This window comes from Canis lupus, chromosome 3, assembly GCF_003254725.2.
Source record: "Canis lupus dingo isolate Sandy chromosome 3, ASM325472v2, whole genome shotgun sequence".
Classification (NCBI taxonomy): Eukaryota; Metazoa; Chordata; class Mammalia; order Carnivora; family Canidae; genus Canis; species Canis lupus.
Genome location: NC_064245.1, coordinates 41,043,242 through 41,059,371, shown reverse-complemented (window position 1 = coordinate 41,059,371; position 16,130 = coordinate 41,043,242). Strand labels below are relative to the sequence as shown.

At 34.0% G+C, this 16,130-nt stretch overlaps 1 protein-coding gene across 38 annotated transcripts in view; it reads left to right on the top strand.

Moving 5' to 3' along the window:
• MEF2A (myocyte enhancer factor 2A) overlaps nucleotides 1-16,130 on the top strand; it is a 189,413-nt gene that overhangs the window by 91,767 nt on the left and 81,516 nt on the right. For 30 of the 38 annotated variants that reach the window (XR_007409794.1, XR_007409793.1, XM_049108413.1 and 27 more), the window contains one exon: nucleotides 6,017-6,220. Coding sequence is in view for 30 of the 38 variants with exons in the window: in XM_049108413.1 (XP_048964370.1) it covers nucleotides 6,017-6,220 (204 nt within the window). In the remaining 8 variants the exon portion in view is untranslated. Of the gene's footprint in view, nucleotides 1-3,472; nucleotides 3,541-6,016; nucleotides 6,221-7,995; nucleotides 8,149-11,823; nucleotides 11,963-16,130 lie in introns of those variants that run through there. The other 8 variants (XM_049108418.1, XM_049108420.1, XM_049108411.1 and 5 more) reach the window with 5 other exon arrangements.

The window sequence follows — 16,130 nt, the reverse complement described above, 5'->3', positions numbered from 1 at the left end:
TAATACCTCTAAGTTAGGGAACCCTGGGTGGCGCAGCGGTTTGGCGCCTGCCTTTGGCCCAGGGCGCGATCCTGGAGACCCGGGATCGAATCCCACGTCGGGCTCCCGGTGCATGGAGCCTGCTTCTCCCTCTGCCTGTGTTCCTGCCTCTCTCTCTCTCTCTCTCTCTCTGTGTGACTATCATAAATAAATTAAAAAATAAAAATAAAAAAAATACCTCTAAGTTAGGCTCTGGTAAAATAGTTTGTCTTAAAGGCAGGCCTTATGAAGAACAGGATGTTCTGACATATTTCAGAATGGCTACTTTTTCCACTTGCCCTGCTAGAAGCACAAGGGGATTTTTCTCTGATCTTTACTGTGAGAACCTGATGGGCATAAAACTCAAAAGTGTATGCATGCAGCTTTAAGCCTGGGCACCTGCCCCCCTAACCCCCCGGTGGAGTGTTTAACTTTTATATTGTCTATTCTGAGCTTCGAGGAATTCCTCAATTACAGTTCAGGTTTTCCTACCCTGCTGTACTTTTTGTGAAGGTTTCTGCTAATTTATGATTTTTTGTATCTGCTTGTCTGTATCCAAATTGGGGAGCAGAAATTGCTCTTTGACCTCAATTCTGTGAGGGATCTAAGAAGAGTTGTTGATTTTCAGTTTGTCACACAAATAACATGGAGGCTAAGATGCTACTAAACAATGAATGGGTCAACCAAGAAATCAAAGAGTAAATGAAAAAAATATATGGAGATAATGAAAATGGAATCACAGTGGTCCAAAATCTTTGGGATACAGCAAAAGCTGTTCTAAGAGTGAAGTTTATAGCAATACAGAACTATCTGAAGAAACAAGAAGAATGTCAAATAACCTAACCTTATCCCTAAAGGAGCTTAAAAAGAACAAAGCCCAAAGCCAGTAGAAGAAAGGAAATAATATAGAGCAGAAAGAAATGAAATGGAGACTAAAATTGGAAAAGATTAATGAAACCAGAAACTAGTTCTTTGAAAAGATACAAAATTGATAAACCTTTAGCTAGACTCATCAAAAAAAAAAAAGAAAGAAAGAAAGAAAGAAAGAAAGAAAGAAAGAAAGAAAGAAAGAAAGAAAACTCAGATAAATGAAATCAGAAATGAAGGAGAAATAACAACTGACACCTCAAAAATACAATACAAAATATTCTCATATTTATGAAAAATGATACGCCAACAAATTGGGACAACCTAGAATAAATGGTTATATTTCTATATATCTGGAAACATATAACCTACCCAAGCTGGAACAGGAAGAAATTTAAAAAAAAATTGAACAGACTGATTATTAGCAATGAAATTAAATCAGTAATCAAAAACTCCCAACAAACAAAAATATAAGACCAGATGGCTTCACAGGTGAGTTCTACCAAACATTTAACGAAGAGTTAATACTTTTTGTTTCCATAGTGTTTCAAAAAGTAAAAGAGGAAGGAAGGATTCCATGCTGTGAAGCCAGCATTACCCTGATACCAAAACCAAGTAAAGATACTACCAAAAAAGAAAAATTTCATGCCAGTATCTCAGAATGGACATAGATGAAAAAATCCTCAACAAAAAAACATTAGCAAACCAAATCCAGTAGTACATTTTAAAAAGTCATTTCCTATGATCAAATGGGATTTATTCCAGGAATGCAAGAGTAGTTTGGGTGGGTCAATATTCACAAATCAATTAATGTGATTTATTAATGAGAATGCTAAAAACTATATGATTATCTCAATAGATGGGGAAAAAGCATTTGACAAAATACAACATCCATTCATGATAAAAAACTCACAAGAAACTAGGCCTGGGGGAACATACTTCAACATAATAAGGGCAGTATATGAAAAACTCATACCTAATCTCATACTTAATGGCGAAAAACAGAGAGCTTTTTCTCTAAGACCTGGAACAAGACAGGGATGTCCATTCTCACCACTTTTATTCAAAAGGCATCTAAATTGGTAAGGAAGTAAAGCTGTTACTATTTGGAGATGACATGGGGTACTATATGTAGAAAAACCCTAAAGACTCCACTAAAAAAAAAATACTAAAACTGATAAATGATTTCAGTCAAGTCCTAGGGTACACGATTAATCTATAGAAATCTGTTGTATTGGTATACATTAATAATGAAGTAGCAGAAAGAGAAATTAGGAGTATAGTCCCACTTAAAATTATACCAAAAATAAATACCTAAGAATAAACTCAACCAAGGAAGTGAAAGACCTGTATACTCTGAAACCCATAAAACATTGATGAAAGAAATTAAAGATGACACAAACAAATGTAAAAATATTTCATGTTCATGGATGACAAAAATTGTTCAAATGTCCACACTACTGAAAGCAATCTCGACATTTAATGCAATCCCTTTCAAAATACCGATAACATTTTTCACAGACCAAACAAATAATCTTGAAATTTGTATGGAACCGCAAAAGATTCCACATAGTCAAAGCAATCTTAAAAAAAAAACAGCAAAGCTGGAGAGATCTCAGTGGTAGATTTCAAGATATACAACAAAGCTGTAGTAATAAAAAAAAAACAGTGTGGTATTGGTACTAAAATAGGCATATAGATCAACAGAACAAAATAGGGAGCTCAGAAGGAAACCTGTGCATATATGGTCAATCTCCAATAAAGAAATAAGAATATACAATGGGGAGAAGACAGTCTATTCCATAGATCATACTAGGAAAACTGGACCTGGACCTGAAAAAGAATGAAACTAGGCCACTGTCTTAAAGCATACACAAAAGTAAACTCTCAATGAACTAAATATCTAAATGTGAGACTCAAAACCATAAAATTCCTAAAAGAAAACATAGGCATAATTTCTTGGAAATCAGTTGTAGAAACAATTTTCTAGATGTCTCCTAAGGCAAGGGAAACAAAAGTAAGACTAAAGTATTGGGACTACGTCAAAATAAAAAGCTTTTGTATAGCAAAGGAACTCATCAACAAAACTACAAGGCAGCACATTGAATGGTAGAAGATATTTACAAATGATATATCCAACGAGGGATTCATATCCAAAATATATAAAAAGGGTTATATAAATCAATACTAAAAAAACAAGCAATTCGATTAAAAAATGGGCCAAGGACCTGAAGAGATATTTTTCCAAAGAAAACCTACAGGTGGCCAGCAGACACATAAAAAGATACTTACCATCACTAATCATCAGGGTAATGCAAATCAAAACCACAATGAGCGATCACCTTAGAATGGCTAGAATAAAAAAGACAAGCAATAACAGGAGTTAGTGAGGTGGTGGAGAAAAAGGAACCCTCATGTACTGTTGGTGGGGATGCAAATTGGAACAGCCACTATGGAAAACTGTAAGCTTCTCAAAAAGTTAAAAATGAACTATCCTTTGATCCAGGAATCACACCACTGGGTATTTACCTAAGGAAAACAAAATCACTAATCCACAAAAATTTATGTATCCCTATGTTTATTGCAGCATTATTTATAATAACCAAGATAAGGAAGCAACCCAAGTGTCCATTGACTGATGAGTGGATAAAGAAGGTATTGTATATATATATATGCAATGGAATATTACTCAGCCATAAAAAAGAATGTGATCATTCCATTTTACAACATGAATGGACCTAGAGGGTAAAATGCTAATTGAAATAAGACAGAGAAGCACAAATACAATATGATTTCACTTGTGGAATTTAAGAAACAAAACAAATGAAAAAGATGAAAAGACTTAAATACAGAGAACAAACTGCTGGTTGCCAGAAGGGAGGTAAGATGGGTGGGAGGATATGAGAAATAGATAAATGGGATTGAGAGTACACCTATGTTGATGAACACTGAGTAATGTTTATAACTGTTGAATTAAAAAAAATTCAACAATAAAGATATGCCTAAATATAGATCATGTGAAAATCTTTGCAGGCACTTGGGATCTTAAATACAGACAGTCTTTTTAGAGATGCTGCAGTCCAACCTTAAACTCAGAATTATGTGAGTCCCAGATTTGATAACAAAATCTAAAAAAAAACTAGTTAGGATCAAGCAAATTTGTCTCAATTTATAGAGGTAATGAGTTTTTTAGGTTAGGCTTTTTTAGCTCCCCCACCCCCATCTTTATAACGATTGTAGTGCTGGAGTAAAATGACAATAAAATGACAGTAAAATGACAGCAAAAATAAAATTTGTGGGGTTTTTTGCCTAAAACTGATGTGGTTAAATGAGTAAAATAAAGCCTATCGATAGAGTCCGGTTTTGTCAAATGCTAACAAAATCCCTTGTGTATGTATACGTGTATGTGTGAATATGGTTATATGGTCTTGCACAAAACCGTGGTATGAAAAATACTAAGTTGAAAACACTGGTTAAGGGACGCCTGGGTGGCTCAGCAATTGAGCGTTAGCCTTTGGCTCAGAGCATTATCCCTGAGTCCTGGAATCAAATCCTACGTTGAGCTCCCTGCATGGAACCTGCTTCTCCCTCTGCCGATGACTTTGCCTCTCTTCCTCTCTCTATGTCTCTCTTTCTCTCTTTCTCTCTTTCTCTCTCTCTCTCTCTCTCTGTCTTATGATAAATAAAATCTTTAAAAAAACAACACTGGTTAAGGGGCTTTATGTTGGTGCAAGGGAAAGTAGGGAGGCAAGCATAAAACACTATTCCATTTGTGTGTGTGTGTGTATATGCATTTATATAAAATTATTTGTATTGTAAGGGTTGTCTTGAAAGATTAAATAATGATAGATTTATTTTCACAAGGTAAGGAAAGGAACCATTAGGCACAGGTAGTAGAGAGTGTTCCACAGGGAGGGAAAATAGCAAAGTTCCTAAGGAGGAAAGTAGCTGGTGGTTAAGGAAGACATACACATGTACATATGTACACACATATCAGAGATTTGGGAAATAACTTCAGATAGAGAGTTTGAGGCCAGATAATTTGTTTGCTTAATGAATTTGGATATTACTTTCAGTGCAGTGAAAAGCTCTGAATTTCTACTTATACAATTTATGTTTCAATAATATCAGCTGGTTTTCCAAAGGATAAAAACCTAGTGATTTGAAGGGACACATCACCCTACTGAGGGAAGAAAGGACATGAGAACAGACAGTAACAAAGTGGTGAGGTAAATGGATTGGAGGATTGGATAATGGTTAAAAAATTTCTGAATTTCTGGGGAGATAATACAAAATAGAGCTAGATAGGAGGCAAAATGGAATACATGAAATTGAGATTTGGGAGGTGATGTGTGTGGTTCTTGATGATGGTATAGTTAAAGGTATGACAATAGGTGGGAGCTTGTCATGTGGTGGAAGCGGATCATTTGGAGGTTGGGAGATGTTGCAATTTCTTTTTTTTTTTTTACACAGATACTGAAGTCACTAGAGGTAAGAGCAGGGCTAGAAAGAAAAGTATCAGATGAAAGTTATCAGTACATGACGGTCACTTGGTGCTCATCAAAAGGAGAATTATTCGGTGATACCTGGGGTTTTTGAAGGGAAAGGAAGGAAAAATAACTTGTAAGATAGAACAAGGAGCAAAAAGGACTTAATTTCAGGCTTTGAGCGTTTTAATGTTTTAAACCAACAAAAATTGATCTCTGAGAGGACTTGAGGTGACAAGTTCCAGTTAGAAACTGGAAGAAAAAAAAAAAAGAAACTGGAAGAAATATTCAAAGAAGAATTTAGACATTGGGGGAATTTGTTGACCCTAGACTGTGAATTTTAAACTGGATGGTAAAGGGCCAGTGGTCAACTGTGTCATTCTATGGTTCTTTGCCTTCTGCAGCACACTGGCAGCCAGGGATAAAGGGAAACCTGCTCTGTCAGGAGTTACAAGTTAAACTTAGGACGGTAGTCTTGCGGCAGAGCGGGGAATAAGAGGCTCGTGTGGAGCATGAGGCTAGGAGGCTTTTTCGGCTTTGGAATCTGACTCAGTATTAAAATAAGACTCCTCTTTAGGTACCCTGTATTCAAGTACTACTAATACTTTTGCTAAAAATGTACCTTTTTTTCTTCGATTGTCTAGGTCACTTTTACAAAGAGAAAGTTTGGATTAATGAAGAAAGCCTATGAACTTAGTGTGCTCTGTGACTGTGAAATAGCACTCATCATTTTCAACAGCTCTAACAAACTGTTTCAGTATGCCAGCACTGACATGGACAAAGTTCTTCTCAAGTATACAGAATATAATGAACCTCATGAAAGCAGAACCAACTCGGATATTGTTGAGGTAACACATATATCTAGAAATGCCTGAATTGAAGATATAATTAATCTTCCATTTAATAACTTTAACTATCATTGCTTTTCACATCCAAATTATAAATCAATTATATATATATTTTTTCCTCCGAATTATTTCTTGGGATGATCTAATTGTTGCTACTATGTATATATTTTTTTTCTATGAATCATTTGTTAGAAGGATATAATTACTGATATGTAATAACCCACTTATGCTATAAACATCCTATTAATTGAGACAAAATAGACTATTGTACTATGTACAGCAGTATAATATAATGTTTTATCTATGATTACTTTGTATGAGTTTTAAAGTTAATATAAGAAACTAGATCCATTGGGTATGAAGTTAACAGTTTTAATATGTCTTAATCATTTCATTAGGTCAGTAACTACCCACAACTTTAAAATTAATGAAATGGAAGAAAATGACATAAATAATACTTTTATTTTGTGAATAGTGCTTTAGTTGTGGGGTGGGGGGAGATTTTTCACTTTTTTCCCCCCCCTTATCTGCTATCCTTCAGTATCTCATAATTCTGCCAACCTAATTAAAATGAAAATAAAAGGAATTTTTTGGCATTATTTCCATCTTATTCAGAAGTCGTGTTTTAAAGCAAAACCTTCAAAAAGGAGAATCTGTATGCTTTCCCTTTTAATTCTCTTCCTCTGCAAAATATTTTTATAAAGATAACTTTCCATTCATAGTTTTAATAGCATTTTAAATTAGCCTAATTCTTTTGTCTTTTTTGTTTGCATTTAGAGATTTTGTTTCAGTTATATTCAAAAGAGGGAATTTTTCCCCACTACTTCAAAAGATATATACTTTGGCTTAGTTTTGTTAATAGTAGAAAACTATTTCAGTAATTACGAATTTCCTTGGTGAAAATACTAAAACCATGTGAAATGATGCAGAATTAGCTATAAAGGAAGAAATGAAGTTTTAATATAGATTTTATTTGAGTAATTAAGATAAAGATTCTTTAACTGTTTTTTTTTTTTTTTTGTGTAGGAATCTAATTTACCTGCCTCCACCAATTAAATGCTTTTTAAATTTCCCCTATACCCTATTTCTCTAACCATTCCTTTTTGGATACTAATTGATTTAATTACTGAAAAAAAAAAAAACTCTGCTACTTATAATTAAAAAAACTTTTGTTACTTTTTAGCAGTTAATCAGTTTGCAGTGAGAAGTAGAAGCATAATTATAGTTACAACTCCTCTCTGTAGCATGTTCCCCAGTTTTATTTAAATGGCTCATTGCTATGAACATCCCCTGAAATGTGTATGAAACTTTTGATTTTGCTTTTGTTGATCACTTCAGTTAAACGACAGTTACATCTTAGCCAAACCCCTTAATGCAGTTACGATTATATCAGTTATAAGTTACTTTATATTATTTAGCATTTGTGGTATGTCTTATCCACTTATGTGCAATACAAATTAGTAGACTTTTTCCCTGTTATATGTCATAATACATTTTCAATCGTAATTTTGTAAATTATAGGATCATTATTTAATTTGGATAATCTTTATCAGAGACTCCATAACTGGTTTCCCTTGAAATGGAAATATCCCTGATGTGTTCAATTTAAAATGACATCTTATTCTAAAAATCTCTGTATCTCATCAAATGCTCCTCTGCCTAAGTCAAAGAAATAGAATTGACTTTAATAATACCAACAAATAGATACTCAAGCTAGTTTCATTGTAGATGGCAACCACCTCCTTAACCCTAACTACTCTGCTCTTTCATTGCAGCAGTTGTTGTTCTTGACCCCTGGAAGTTGAGGGTGCTTCGCACAGCCTAAAGCTTACTTCCTTAGAGAATGTGAAGAATATAGTCTGATTTAATCCTCACAGAATTTTCAGACTACCTCAGTCTTCATCTCTGTTGTGGTCAGCAATCAAAGTGTAAGAGAGTAAATCCCAAACATGTTTTAGCAGTCTCCTATATTACAATTTACTTCAGTGGGAAGGAAAACTTTTGCAGGTCAATTGGAATTTTGATGTTTTCTTTTTAAATGAATTTCTTAGATACAAGTGAACACGAATATTATCAATAGTTCTTCATGGAGTTCTGAATTATATAAATACAATAATAGAAGACGCATTGGCTTATGAGGGATCAGTTTGTTAGTAGGATAAATTATAAGGCTGAATTTACTTCTATGTTAAGGTTATTGAATTAATCTTCATTAAGACAGTTTTGAGATTCTAGATATTCTTTCTTCCACATATAAAAGTAATGCAACGACAGCCTTACTAATAGTGTGCACATATTTGAGATTTCTTTTATCAGTGGTGGTGATGGCTTATATTAGTGCAGCTACAAAGATTGTTGTGAACCAAATTAAGTTTACAGGACAAGAGTAATGACAAGTACATGTAAGAGTTTCCTATGGGCGAGGCACTTCCAAGTGCTTTACAGAGAACTCATATAAATGCATTTTAGAATACCATTGTAAGCATTTTTTTCATATAGTTTCCTTTCAAACAGTTGTAGTAATTGGTAGCACATTTTTGTCCATTTGTTCATTTAACAGAAATACTCGAGGGGCTCCCATGTACCATGGAGTCTGCAAAGTGACATTATTTAGAAATTTCTAATTCAGGCTCCAAGACTATTCTTTCTACCCATAGTTTTGTAAACCACTGAGATATATTTGTACCAACTGAAGATTTTATATCCATAAATTTCTAATAAGTTGGTATAATGTTCTGAATAGGTAAAAAAAGCCATCTCCTGTAGCTGAAAATGGAGGCATAAACAACTATAAGTGACCCACTTTAGAGTGTTTCCTAATGCAGTGAGACTAACCAAAAGCTTTGAGAACAACCTTCATAAGGCCTCTAACCTGAATTCACTTGTTTCCTATTGCATGTAAGTTAGTCTTTAAGATCAGTAGGATTTTCGTTTCCCCCATTTACTAAAAAGCTGCACCTGCAAGGATGTGAGTGTATTAGGCCTATGAAGTTAGATCTAGTATGTTTTCTGGGAACACAGTGGCATAAATATATTAAAAGTAGTTGGTATTTAAACATTATGATAAACCTGTATAAAGGAAGACATGGTGCTCATACTTATCTACTTTTGATTTTAATCTCTAATATTAGAAACCCATTTACAGAGTGGCATTCTATCTTTGCTGTCCCTTATTTCGCATTACTTATATTTTCAGACTAATTTCTTAAAATTTTAATCAATTTTAACAATTATAGTTGATAAAAATGATTTTTATGTGGTCTTTTAAAAAATCAACAACATTTACATATTTTAAATTGCATTTAGATATTTTAAAGTTTATAGTGTCCTGTAGGATGTGTCTCCTACATTGAGAAAGCTAAATAAATGAAAATGGAAACTTACACATTAGTAAATTAGGAGTGTTATTAAGATAAATTTTATAGAAGACTTCATAACTGGATTTCTTTGAAATGGAGAGTATTGATGCTGTGTTAATGGTATCTTATTTGAAAATGCTTATACATGCTTTTTAAGAGTTCATTCCTTACAAAAAAAAATGAGTTTTACTATATTTCCTATGTTTCATTAGGAGACATTCTGTAAAGAATGTCATCAGAGATACACATTGTATCTTTCCTTGTTATTAAGTATTGGTAACAAAAATGTGTGGCTGACTTTAGTTTGGTCCTACAAGTAGTAATTTAATTGAAATTCCCAAATTTTCTTTTCAATAAATTAAGATATAAAAACTTGTGAACTGTAGTATGCAATTTTATAAGAACATTGGATTTATCTTAGAATATTAGTAACTAGTAATGAAAATCACCAGTTGGTGGTCACCATTATTCATACACGTGTGTGTATATATATGTAAATATATACATTGAGCTATGCTAAACAAAAGCCTTGCACCAACAGAAGGCTTCTTCATCATGATAAAAATTATGCTGAAAAAAAAAAATTATGCTGACGCCACAAAGTGACAGTTTTTGCAGCTTCTATTCAATAATGCCTGAGATTACTTTTGTCTCCACTTTTTTCTTTCACTTCGCAGGATGTATTTCAAATATTCCTGAAACATATTCCTGCGTATGATATTTTAAAAAGTTATGACTAGGTGATATTGGAGAATATCCAGTAAATAGTTTATGTGGTGATTCGTATCATTGTGCTGTTATTAAGAATATAAAAGACCGTGGCCATTTATTTCTTTAGTTAATATTTTATAAACTGTTCCCAGATAGAGGTATTTTTCTCATAACAGGAATACTGTAGTACTTAAAAAAAACTTCCTCTTGTATTATCTCATTTGATCTTCATATCCAAGGTAAGCTTTTTTCAGAAGTGGAAATTGAGAGTCCATTAAATGACTTGCCCAGAGTCATGTAGCAATTTAGTGGCAGAAGTAGGATTACAACCTGGTTCTTTGACATTATAACCTTCCTTTGCTCCCCAGTTTATTGAATCCACTGGAGCTCTGGAATATTTCACCATAAATGGATGAAGATTTCATATATAAATCAATGATGTAAAACATGTAGCAAACATGAATGAGTTTTCCTCAGTAATAAAGAGAAAATGAGTGAGGATAACTGCAGTAATATATTGCAGTAAAATAATAAATGACATTTATCTAGTTGCTAATATAACCTGATGTTCTTCCAAGGGCTTTTATTTATTTTATCTGATTGAACTCTCTTATTGTCCCCCTTTCACAGATGAGGAATTTGAGGCACAATGATAAATGAAGTAAGATGACAGTAATTTGGATTCTAAAGAAAGAGAAAAATCTGCTTTTTTTTTTTTTTGAGCCTTAATCATCTCTGCCTGCTTTCAGATTACAAGGGAATTTAGAAATCATCAATATCTTAAAAAAGAGGAAGATAAGGAATCAATATAAGATGCATCTATCAATTTATTAAATAAAAATAGCTGGTACTGAAACAGAAGGACATTATTTAAATCGGTGGCTGTCAGAGTGTGGTACTCTGACCAGCAGCAGCAGCACCAGAGAACTTGTTAGAAATCTAAACTCTTGGGCCCCACATCAGATATAGCGAAGTAGAAACTCCTGAGCAATATTGCATAAACTTGAATTAACTTGTCCTAAGTGGAGGGAAACTAAAAGCTTTGAGTTAACATGTAGTCTCTAGGCAGTGGTTATCCAGCTTCTTAAATGTTCTTATTCCCAAGAATATCCCCTGAAATAATTTTAAGCAGTGAGCAAGCACAAACTGTAACTTTTAAGATCTTCTAAGAAGCAGTGCAAAATACATGCCGATTTTGGTATGAATTGCAAACTAGGGAGCACATTTCTGATGGGGTTACCTTTCAGTTCGCTTCTACATGGTTATAAGTGCTTCATGAACGTATTTAGGGGGTCTGATGGGGATGTGTGGGCGATGGATTACAGTTCCTCAGTTGAGCAAAACAGAAAGATAAATGACTTTTATCTCCTGAGATCATATAGTACTGACCTTATAGAATCAATGCTTCAGTTTTCTGACAGTATTATGTTCTCAGAGAGCCTTTTTGGGCCAATCATTTTTTTTTTTCCTCCCCGTGTGGTGAGGAATGGAACAGACAGGGAGTGTTTAAGAGGCTTGCCTAATGTTTTACAGGGCTGCAGTGGAGCGGCAGGGAAAGGGGAAAAATAATGAGACATCTGAAGACAAGACAAAGCTTCCCTCCACCTCCAGCCCCCTGCCCTGCTCTTTTATTCCTAACAGAGCCTGAAGCAGCAGGACGGTGATTCACAGGGTGAGGCACGCAATCCTCATGGCCCTCCTCCTCTTCTCACATGTCCTGCACCATCACCTCACACGGCAATCACCGTAGCTCTTGCGATTTCAGTTTGACTCTTTTTATTTTTACTATGTATTTGAATATTATTATTTATCATACAATTATTAGTTTTCATTTATATGGTTTTTAAGGAACTGTGCATCTCTGCGTGTGATTTTTTTATTTTCTTGAGGTCAGATTTTTCTCCTGTCAGAGATTGATGTTGTTGACATATAAATGGGAGTTCATGCGGGAAGAGGGTGAGGTCTGTCACTTTATAATACAGATTACATTTCTCTAATGCATTTCTCGTGTTCATCAATGAATACCTATATATCCTTTTTATGTCCCTTTGTGTCAGGGATTGAGTGTTTTAGTAGTTATAATCAGATAAGTTGTTCCTTTTCCTCTGGAAGTTCTTTGCTACATTAGCAAACTTTTTGGCCAATGAGAAAAGGGGAGAGTACAGAGAATTGGGAGAGTGGTCAGAGAAAACTTCCTGTAGAGGTGACACCATCATCTTAGTCCTTTAAAGGACAGGATTAGAGAGGGAAAGGGGTAGAAGAAAGGTGTTCCAGTTCAGCAGGGCAGCTTATGTGGAAATTAGGAAATGAGACACAGCACAGTTATTTTATGGAGTTAAAGTCCACTAAGTATAGCTGTAGTAGTATAGTGTGAAGAGTGGAAATAGCCATGACTGACCTGGGAAGTAAACCAGATCCCAGGCCCTTAACTTTATCCTGAAGGCTTGGGTAGCTATTGAAAGAGCTCTGTCTAGGTTATACTGTCTTGCACTTCCCAAGCAATACATTGTGTTCCAAATTGCCCTGTGATGTTTTTTGAAAGGGGTTGAAAAGGAGGGAGGAGGAACGGGTAAAAATGTTGAATATAATGCATTATTTTTACATTTTTAATTTATTGTACTGATATTTATCATACTGTGTACAAGGCATTGTGCAAGACATTGGGAATAACTGGCCTATTTCTGCTGTTTTCCTAAAAAGGTGATGTGTTGGCTGTTTTATCTTATTACAGAAGTTTCTTTGTTGGTTACATTTTAATATAGATTTAAGATAGTTAGAATCCCAAGATTTTAAGCTTTCCTACCATATATTAATCATTCAGCATATAATACTATATTAGTATTAGAGCTGCAAGCTTATTTAGTGCAAAAGATGCAGGGTACTTACCATGTTTTAGGATGTCCTGTGTATGCCTGTGAGATAGATAGATAGATAAGATAGATATACACTATATATAGATAGATAAGATTGATATACCTCTATATCTTAGTCTTAGAAAATAAACCAAAACTGGAATTCCTATTGAAATTTACCTCTTATAATTCAATGGGGAATATTTTTCTGTGATGCTTTGTTTTTATAGATATACCTCTATATCTATAGACACACCTCTATATCTATCTATATTTATAGATAGATAAAGTGATAATTCTCTTATAAAGAGGTAGCAAATGCAGATATGCAGTTTTTTAAAAGCTAGCCATTCATACATACATCTCCTTAAAATTAAGGAGACAGTGGTGTAGTTTTCATATTTATTTTGAAGTTTTTTTGAGAGAAACTCCTAGGGATCTAGAATCTAAAGAAAGACAGGTATTTTCTTAGCGTAGATTAGTCATAACTCTACTTTTAAATTTACAATTACATAATCAGTGCTTGATCTGTAAACCATTCTAAATGGTAGTATGAACTTCTTATATTTTGGAAAAGTAATTAGAGCTTATAATTTTGTAGGTTTTGTTTGGTGGGTTGATTTGTGAATTAAACCAATTTTTGATATGTGTTTTGATACTTGTGTATTCTAAGTGTATTATATGAAGAATATTATGTGTAGGCACATTGATATGTGATTATATTTCTTTACTCAAAGAATATTTCCTATAAGTGCTTATTTTAATTTATTAGCAGTAAAAGATCAGAAGTTATAGTTTTAAGATTGTTTTTTAAATGTTAGTGATTCTTGAAACTTGATAAACAAGTTACCAGTTTGAGTCTTAGAAAATAAACCAAAACTTGAATTCCTATTGAAATTTACCTCTTATAATTCATTGGGGAATATTTTTCTGTGATGCTATGTTTTTAGAGAAATTTTCTTTTCATATAACCGGTTTGTTATTTTGTGGTAATTTCTGGGTTTGAGTTGTTATTTCCAAAGTCTGTCTTGAAAACCTCAAAAATGTTTGTGTTCTCCAAAACCTTAGAAATAACAACTAGTACTTGTACAGGAATTTTAAAAATCAGCTTGCTTTTTCATACTACCAGTGTTCGTAAAGGATAGTTCCATTCATTATATGATATAATTAAAATATTTTTGGTGCTATTTTCAATATTTGTTATAGTTGCATTAAGTTTTTAAATTGTTCTGTTACTTTGGGGTATAAAAAAATCTACCAGTTATGTTCTGTAGGACAGCAGAAAATAAATTAGATGAGGATTGACATTTTGTGAAAAGTGTTAATAATTCTCAAATTCTGCTATTTGATACTTCACTTAATATGATCCAAAGTAATTGCTGTTTAGTATTTATAATTAGTATTTCTTGGCTATACTAATCATTATTTATTGAATATTTATAGTACCTGTTAAATAGGAAAAGAGAGCAATATTAATGCTCTAAATCTTGTGAATTTGAAGGATCAATTAAAATAATGTATGCACAGCATTTTTTTTTATTTTAATGATCTGTACACCCAGCATGGGGGCTCAGACTTACAAGCCCAAGATGAAGTATTGCATGTTCTACTAACTAATAAGCCAGCCAGGCATCCTGTGAAAGCATTTTGAAAACAATTAAATTAGGTTGTTTCTGATTACAAACAAGAAAGACCGGGTTCAAACTCACCTTTAAAATAGGGATACTTGTTATATATTACATAACAAAAAAAATGAAGCAGTATGGTAGAGATTAGGCTCTGCTCTATTAAAGTGGGTTCCAGGTTTCTGCCTTCCCTTGGGCATCATCTTTGTCCTGATGCTGCCTGCTGCATTTTGACAGTGGCAGCTCCCAACTTTACAGCTGCACATGGCATCATCTATAGCAACATTATCCAGTAGAACTTTTTGTGGAGATGGAAATGTTCTTTGTGCTATCCAGTGCGGTAGCCATTAGTCATATGTAGTAGCTGTTGAGCACTTGAAATATAACCAGTGCAACTAAGAACTATATTTTTAACTAATTAGTAACCACATGTGGCTGGCTAGTGACTACCATATTGTTAAGCACCAATACAAAGCTTCAGAGATCACTTGTGTGATCTAGAAACTAGAGTTTCTACCAAACATTCTAAAATTAATTCTGTTATGCTGGCTTAGATAACATGCATTCACACTTCTTCCTGTAGTACACTAATCATGGTGGTAAGAAGATGGAAAATACTTGTCTTATTCTAGCTAGATGTTCCACCTCTGAGATGTACTATGAAGCTACTGTAATCCAGAAAGTTTGTATCTGTATAGGTGGGGATAGATATGTAGCTCAGTGGAACCAGGATACAGAACTCAGAAATAGACCTGTACATTCATAGTTAATTGATGTTTGACAAAAGTGCTAAGGTAAATCAATAAGAAAAGGAAAATCTTTTTAATAAATAGTGCTAGAAAAACTGGATATACATAGAGAAAAATAAACCTCAATATTAGTACACATCATACCCATTTCTGTGGAATAAGGAGTATGTATAGGTGAGTAATAAAGGTGAAGAACAGACAGATTGGGTGTGGTTGATAGGGTGCCCTGAGTATAGAGTGTTTGACATTTGTCTTATGGGCATTGGGCAGCCTTTAGAGGTGTTTAAAAAGCTTAGGTAGTCAAATAATAGTTACCAGAATACTTATTGGGCAGCAGATTGTCAACATTTTAAAAGTTGTTTATCGGGAAGCCTGGGTGGCTCAGCGGTTTAGCGCTGCCTTTGGCCCAGGGCGGGATCCTGGAGACCCAGGATTTAGTTCTAGTCCCACATCGGGCTCCCCACATGGAGCCTGTTTCTCCCTCTGCCTGTGTCTCTGCCCCCCCCCCCCCTCTCTCTCTGGTCTCTCATGACTAAATAAATAAAATCTTTAAAAAAAAAAGTTTATAACTTGTAAAAATAGACTAAGATTTCATCTTTTAATCTTTTAATTAT